This window comes from Rhododendron vialii, chromosome 9a (genome assembly GCF_030253575.1).
Source record: "Rhododendron vialii isolate Sample 1 chromosome 9a, ASM3025357v1".
In the NCBI taxonomy this organism is placed as follows: Eukaryota; Viridiplantae; Streptophyta; class Magnoliopsida; order Ericales; family Ericaceae; genus Rhododendron; species Rhododendron vialii.
This window is the reverse complement of record NC_080565.1, coordinates 2,929,875-2,936,893: the sequence shown is the minus strand read 5'-3', so window position 1 is coordinate 2,936,893 and position 7,019 is coordinate 2,929,875. Positions and strand designations below refer to the sequence as shown.

At 35.7% G+C, this 7,019-nt stretch overlaps 1 protein-coding gene across 1 annotated transcript; it reads right to left on the bottom strand.

Annotated features, from left to right (window-relative positions):
- Positions 1-4,828: 4,828 nt before the first annotated feature.
- On the bottom strand, positions 4,829-6,214 carry LOC131301961 (ferritin-like catalase Nec2). Its single transcript, XM_058328490.1, has 3 exons — positions 5,816-6,214; positions 5,510-5,735; positions 4,829-5,337 (listed from the first exon to the last, which is right to left on the bottom strand). Exons 1-3 carry the CDS (start codon positions 6,166-6,168, stop codon positions 4,957-4,959), a joined length of 960 nt encoding a protein of 319 aa, XP_058184473.1. The 5' UTR covers positions 6,169-6,214; the 3' UTR covers positions 4,829-4,956.
- Positions 6,215-7,019: the final 805 nt, after the last annotated feature.

Sequence of the window (7,019 nt, the reverse complement as noted above, 5' to 3'; positions counted from 1 at the left end):
GTAAAAGCTCAACTTTTGACATACTTATCAATGTTCGGACAAGCTGATTTTTTGCTTTGATATATTATTTTGCGGGCCCTACAAGATGCACGGTTCGAATTTTTAAAAATACGCGCGAAGGAGGCCCACACTAGAGCTGTCAGACAGCCCCTTGTCCGGTTGATCCAGACAGAACTTATTCTAATAATAAAGTTTGTGTGGTTTATTTATTTTATTTATTATTTTAATGATTCCTTAATTTAATCGTTCTCTTATTTCTAAGAAACTTATACGACAATATTTAATTTTTTTGTATGAGCAAATAAAAATTAAAGACTGCATAAATTTATTTTCCAAAAACTATATAAGTATAAATTTAAATTAGTAATTAACATTACTTATGATAATTATATATATATAATAATAAAGAACCAATGGCAACGTGGTAAAAAAATCAACCCATAATTCATATTCATCATATATTTCCCAAACACTACTCATATTATAAAATACATTATGGACATATTCATCCAAACACTACAGATTCAAAATACATTCTGACCATAATTTAAAAAGGCAAAAAGGCAAAAAGCTGAAAATGAAAAGACAAAAAGTAGACTTCCAAATACTTTACTAAATTCAAACTATATTCTAATCAAAAAGCAAAAAAGTTAAAAACGAAAAGCCAAAAATTAGGCTTTCAAACACCCCCTAAATAGAAAACGTGAAAATGAGAATGCAAAAGCTTATCTAAGATGATTTTTGGATTTTGGCGTTTTTTTTCCTTTTCTTTCGAGAATGCATTATGGTATGCATTTTGGATTGGGCGCCCATAACACTCAGAAACAAGGAAAAAAACAGAAGAAAAAAAAAGGCATTATGCAGATAGTTGAGTGGCCAAACAGGCCCTTATTTGGGGATTAGGGGAGTAACATATAAAACCACGTGAGGTATGCAAGGAAAAGAATACGTACTACTAATACTCTCACTTCCTATATCAGTATTTGTTACTCCCTCCGTCCCTTATTTATAGTCCGGTATTCTACTTTGGGCTGTCCCTTAATAAGTGTCCATTTTGTAAAGTTAGTGGTTAAAAATTGGTGAATTATCTATTTTGTCCCTAAAAATAGATTCCATTTTAAAAAGTAAGAGAGTAAAAGTGTAATGATGATGGGTAAGTAGGAAAAGTGGAGGAAAAAGTTGATGTGAAATGTATAATGATGATATCTTTTTAATAAGTTGGAATTACGAAGTAGGACACTTAAAAATGGACGAAGGGAGTAGTTCATTTTCGACATTCTTGTCATGTATTGAATGATTTATATCTTTTAATTTGTAATGGATTCCCTGATTTTGGAAATTCTGTATAGTAGAGTGAAGTGAAATCTATCATTTAAGATCTATAGGGCGGTTCCGAGAACATCTAAAACATACCTAAAAAATATCTCAAATTTCAATTTCATAATTTTCGATCAACTTTTGATGATCTGAGTAGCTCAATGTGTACAAAATGTGATTTTAAAGGTACATATTGAGCGGCTCGAATCATCGAAATTTTATCAGGAACTTTGGGGTGTTTTTTTACCTGTCCCCGAAACCGCCCCGTAAAATCTATATTACATATTTTTAAAAATTCTTTTTTAAAGGCAAGTATATTTTTTTAAGGTGTGTGAAATAGTAAAATGAACAAATAAACACGGACGTAGTATATTCTATTTGATAATACATTTTCATCCGCGCTCAAGTGAATGAATAAGGAGTCAAAGACAGCGCCTAGTCTGTTGTCAGCTACAGTAATTGTTAATTCTTAATTAATTAAACTATTTTTAATTAAAGTAATCCTAATTAAGGACCATAAGCCACATGGATCTATCGATACAGCTTCCTTTTGGTTAAGCAATCTTTCTCTAAGAGTCAAGACTCGATAAACAAAGAGAACGAAGTACGGAGTATGTATCAGTCACCTTTACACGGGGGTTCGCACAATTAATTAATACTGTAATGTCCTATGAAGTTAATTGAATATAGCTAAAACAATACTTATTATATTACTCCTTCCTTTCTGATCTAAGTATGTATACTGATTGTAGGGCTGCTACGGGAACCGAACGGGGAACCGACAGGCATGCAGGACCCATTCAGTTTTTAAAAAAATATCATTGTACAACTCAAATCATCTGTACAAACCCCGGAGTGGGCCCAGCCACGGTGGCCATCGGTTCCCCTCGTCGGTTTCCTTAAATTTTCGATGGTGATTGTATTTTGTTTTATCAACTCAAGTATCAGTTTTATTGGCCCTGCCAAAAGAAGGTAGAAGCAATTTTACCAAAAATGATAGGAGCAGAAACTACAAATTCATACAAAGTAAAACCAATACTGAATTTACAGCAACGAATGATGCTAAAAAAAATATTAAATTTGTGTAATACCGTACCAGTTAGAGTACCAATTTTTCTATTAGTACAGTAAGGATTGGTACCGGTGGTATGGTTTCAAATTTATTGTTATTAGTGTTATTTTTCCACATCAAATAATTTTTTTTGTATAATTGGGGCCTTAGGGTTTGGGTTGGCCCTTTTAGGCCTTGCCTTTGTTTTGGGTTGGATTGTAAATCTCGGCTTTAGGCCTTTGGGTTTTGAGTTTTGTTGTTTAAATCTAGGTATCTTGAGGCCCATAGCGTGTCTTGGGCTTAATCCCAGCAGGGATATTTCCATCCAACTTTTTGTTGAATTCTCCTTTCCTAATTTGATGTACTACTTGTCAAGTTTCTTATAAAACTTTTGCTGCCTATAAAAAAATACACATTTTGTCGTGGGAAATATTTCATTTCATTTTGTTAATTGGGTTTGGGTTAAGAAATATGAAAAACTAAGCTTAGGTTCAGTGAACAATATTAAAATTAAAAGAGCAATAAACTATGTATTAAGAAAAAGTCTATCCACACATCTTTTACTTATATTCATCTATTCTTGTAGTCTTGTACTAGAGAGAATTCTACACGGCCCCTCCGTGTAGAATGGGTTGAGCGGCAAAGTGATGAAGAATTGACACGTGGCAATGTGAAAGCAATTGTTTCATCCTTGCTTATGTGAGCTCTTTTCTGGTACTTTGTAAAACAGATACTTAATTATGTGAGTGCTAGAGACAAAAAATAAATTATGACCCTTTAGAATAAAATAATAAAAAAATAAAATTTTTGCCACCGGTTCAAACAGATTGAAAATTATAGTACTTAATTTTTTTACCATATTTTTTAATATATAAACAGTCTAAAAAATTAAAGTGTTCCAATTTCAATCTGTTTGAATCGGTGTGAAGACCTTATTTTTTGGGTCATATTATTCTTTACGGTCATAGTTAATTTTGGTTTCCAAGACTCTCATAATTAAGTATCTGCTCTATATTATCCCAAAAAAAAAGTAAATACTTAATTATGAGAGCCCTATAGACAAAAATTAATTATGATCATTTAGAATTAAATGACCAAAAAAATAAGATCTTCGCATCGATTCAAACGGATTAAAAATTGGAGCACTTAATTTTTTTATAGCCTGTTTATATATTAAAAAATATGATGAAAAAATTAAATGCTCCAATTTTTAAATCGTTTGAACTGATGCGAATATCTTATTTTTTGATTATTTTATCATAAGTGGTCATATTTATTTTTTGTCTCCAGGGATCTCATAATTAAATATCTGTTCTTTCTGTGGGATCCTGTAAGACAGATACTTAATTATGAGAGTCTTGGAGAAAAAAATTAACCATGACCCTAGAGAATACTATGATTAAAAAAATAAGATCTTCACACTGGTTCAAACAGATTGAAAATTGGAACACTTTAATTTTTTAGACTATTTATACATTAAAAAATATCCAATTTTCAATCTATTTGAACCGGTGCGAATATTTTTTTATTTTTATCATTTTATCCTAAAGGATCATAATTTATTTTCATCTCTAACACTCTCATAATCAAGTATCAGTTCTACAATGTACCAAAAGAGAACGCGCATATGCAAGGATGAAACAATTGCTTTCAAATTGGCCACATGTCAATCATTCATCACTTTGCCGCTCAACCTATTCTTCACGGAGGGGCCGTGTAGAATTTTCTCTCCTTGTACTAATATCAAGTCTATGTTTTTTACAATTTTTTCTTCCTTAGAGTTGTGCGCTTGTTCTGGCATTCTCTTCTGCTTTTCTCCCCCATCTCTTTCTTTCCTAAGTACAAGAGTATCTGGTTTGCTAAGAAATACGAGCACTTCTAAGGAGGCGGCGTGCATGACATTCGTCTAAACACGTCTTACTAATTCATCATCATTTTTTGGAATTGGACACTCTTAATTTGGTTATTTGGGACGCTCATGTGAGTCAGGTCCATTATTTAGACATGCATGAAGCACATTGGTAGCTGTTAGAAATAGGTCTGCTCCATCTATGGTTGAGTTATTTAGTAGATTCTCAAAGATACATGGACTGTCTATTGGTGGATTCTTTTTTGTTTTTTTGTTTTTGAGTTCTATGTCGAGGTTGACTAGAAAATGAATGATGAATTTATCTTTTGGTGAACATGTTTTTCTGAAGCTTGACAAAATTTATATATCATTACCTTCTGAACAACAAAATTTCTAATGCCGGTCTAGTTAGTTCGTATTGGCTTTATCGATAAATTACCATGGAATTCTATGCCGCTTTCACTTGTGTCTGTTTTCTGGGGGCTTGGCAGACATCTTTTGCCTGTTGCTACAGCTTCCAAAAGCAAGTTGAGTGGAATCTGTTTTTTTCGCCAATCTTGCTGGTGTTTTTATTGAAACACCAGTGAAGCAAGACACAGAAACAATGCACAAACACAAATGCCCATTGTATTATTTACTGTAATCATCACAACATCATTACATCTTAGCAGTCGTCGTTTAATTATTTGCTCCGCATATATTATATCTTTGTATAGAGCAAATTAAGCCAGTAATACGTTCAATGAGGCATTTTCAGGAATTCTTTGGCTATTCTTCCATTTCCTCCGAGAGGGTAGAACCCACCGGGCAAATGCTCACTGCCAGTGTTATACACGACCCTCAGTATCTCCCCCGGAGTTCTCTCATAAGAGATGGAGTAGAAATTCGCTGATAACACGTTGGTCTCTGTACGATTTTCCGCTCCTAGCTGAGGTGGGACTATGATGCCTTTATCCTTGATGCCGCACATCGCTAACTTATTTCTGAGCTCTGAAATGCGGATGGTAAACTCGGCCACCGTATGGTTATATGGATGCACAAGTTCTTCAGCTCGCTCGTAGAGGTACATTCGTATAACCGCGTCTTGGCCGGATTCAACTCCCAAGAGTCCTGCCAAGAGCTGTGCGAAACAGATAAAAAGGGGAAAAAAGAAAAGAAAAAAGAAAAGTTACTTGGGTGATGAATCTACACAAACAAAGTTCATTGCAGCCCCTTTCCGAGAGATTACCAAATAGAATGGACTATTTGTGCAAAAAAGGACAATGAAAGCTATTCTGTTAGGAATTAATTACCCGCTTAGTCTGGTAGCCGTTGATAAGAGGATTTGCTCCAACGTAACCAACAAGTCCCATGTATGGAATCACGTAGCAACTCAACATGTAATTGAGGCTATCACGATATGGGTCGAATGGAGGATCGAGTTCATACCCGAATGCTTCATCAAACAGTTTTGCAAAGTTTTTCGGGCTTACATCCAATAGAGGCCTTGGAAACAAACCTACTGTTTTTTCAAGGGCCCTGCAAACAATTGGTTTATTCACGCATTAGCCAAATAAAAATTCGTGTAATATTGATTGTAACGGGACAGAAAGATGAACCTGAGATGACCGACTTCTTGATACGCAAATTCCGTGATGATATTCCTCGTAAGAGAATCAAGTTTGGCTTTTTGGGTGCCAATTGGTGGGGGACCGCCCAGAACTAACTGCGGCGCAAAGTGGTCGAGTCCATACCCGAGTGCTGCCCACAAGAAGTATTCAGCTTCCAAAAACTCAAGGTTCACTGCAAATTGCAATGTATCCACGTCTTCTTCATATACCGGGATTGCGTGGGGTGGATATGGTGACTCGCAAATAGGGTTGGATGAAGAGATGGAGATGCAGTTGCTCATGATTGACATCCATATTATTAACCTAATCAAGGAGAAAGTGGAGGCAAAGAGAACCCCCATTATTGCTGTGTTTGTATGTGTGTGTGTGAGAGAGAGCGGGAGGGTATGAGATGAAATACATGAGAGAGTTTAATGGAATTTATAGAGAGGATAAGTCTATGGAAGAGTAGCTTTCGCTTGTAGGATAATTCATACTCCTATTTCAAATGACCAAATTAAATTTTGTAACATTTATTAATCAACGAATAGGATTACTTTATTTCGGAGAAAACACCCACTACTCCTCTTGCGTGTTTAGGAAAACAAGCACAAATCAGATTTAGAGGCATAGGGGTTGTTTGATATCCCATATTCAGCATTTGAAATTGAAATAATTAAGTAATACATGATTAAGTAGATTTGATAACCACATTTTACATTGCTTAAAAGATTAAATACCACTTAAAATATAGTGCAAAAAAGTGATAAAAATTAAGTAGCTTTGAGCTACTTAATTCTGATTGGATTCTTATATTCTTGTATTCAACCACCACCACAGTCATCACTCAACCACCGCCACAACCGCCACTGCTCCACCACCATTACTACTCCACAACTACCACTACCACGCTACCACCACAACCGTTACCACCACAACCACCATCACTCCACCACCACCAACACCGCCACCACTCCACCCCCACCACCATCACTCTACCACTACCACCATCATTACTCCACTACCACCACCATGACGCTACCAACATTACTCCACCACCACCACTACTCCACTACCACTACCACTCCACTCCACCCCTACCACCATCACTTCTTCACCACCACCACCACCACCACCACCACCACTACTACTCCACCAAGCTACCACCACCACCATCACTCCGCCATCACCACAGCTAACTTGCCACCCTTAC

What these genes read in the sequence shown, in the direction of transcription:
- LOC131301961 (XM_058328490.1), bottom strand. Translation starts at nt 6,168, where the DNA reads ATGGGGGTTCTCTTTGCCTCCACTTTCTCCTTGATTAGGTTAATAATA. An exon ending in CAAGAAGTCGGTCATCTCAG is followed by an intron (nt 5,736 to 5,815) that starts GTTCATCTTTCT and finishes AATTGTTTGCAG; the next exon opens with GGCCCTTGAAAAAACAGTAG. An exon ending in ACGGCTACCAGACTAAGCGG is followed by an intron (nt 5,338 to 5,509) that starts GTAATTAATTCC and finishes TGTTTCGCACAG; the next exon opens with CTCTTGGCAGGACTCTTGGG.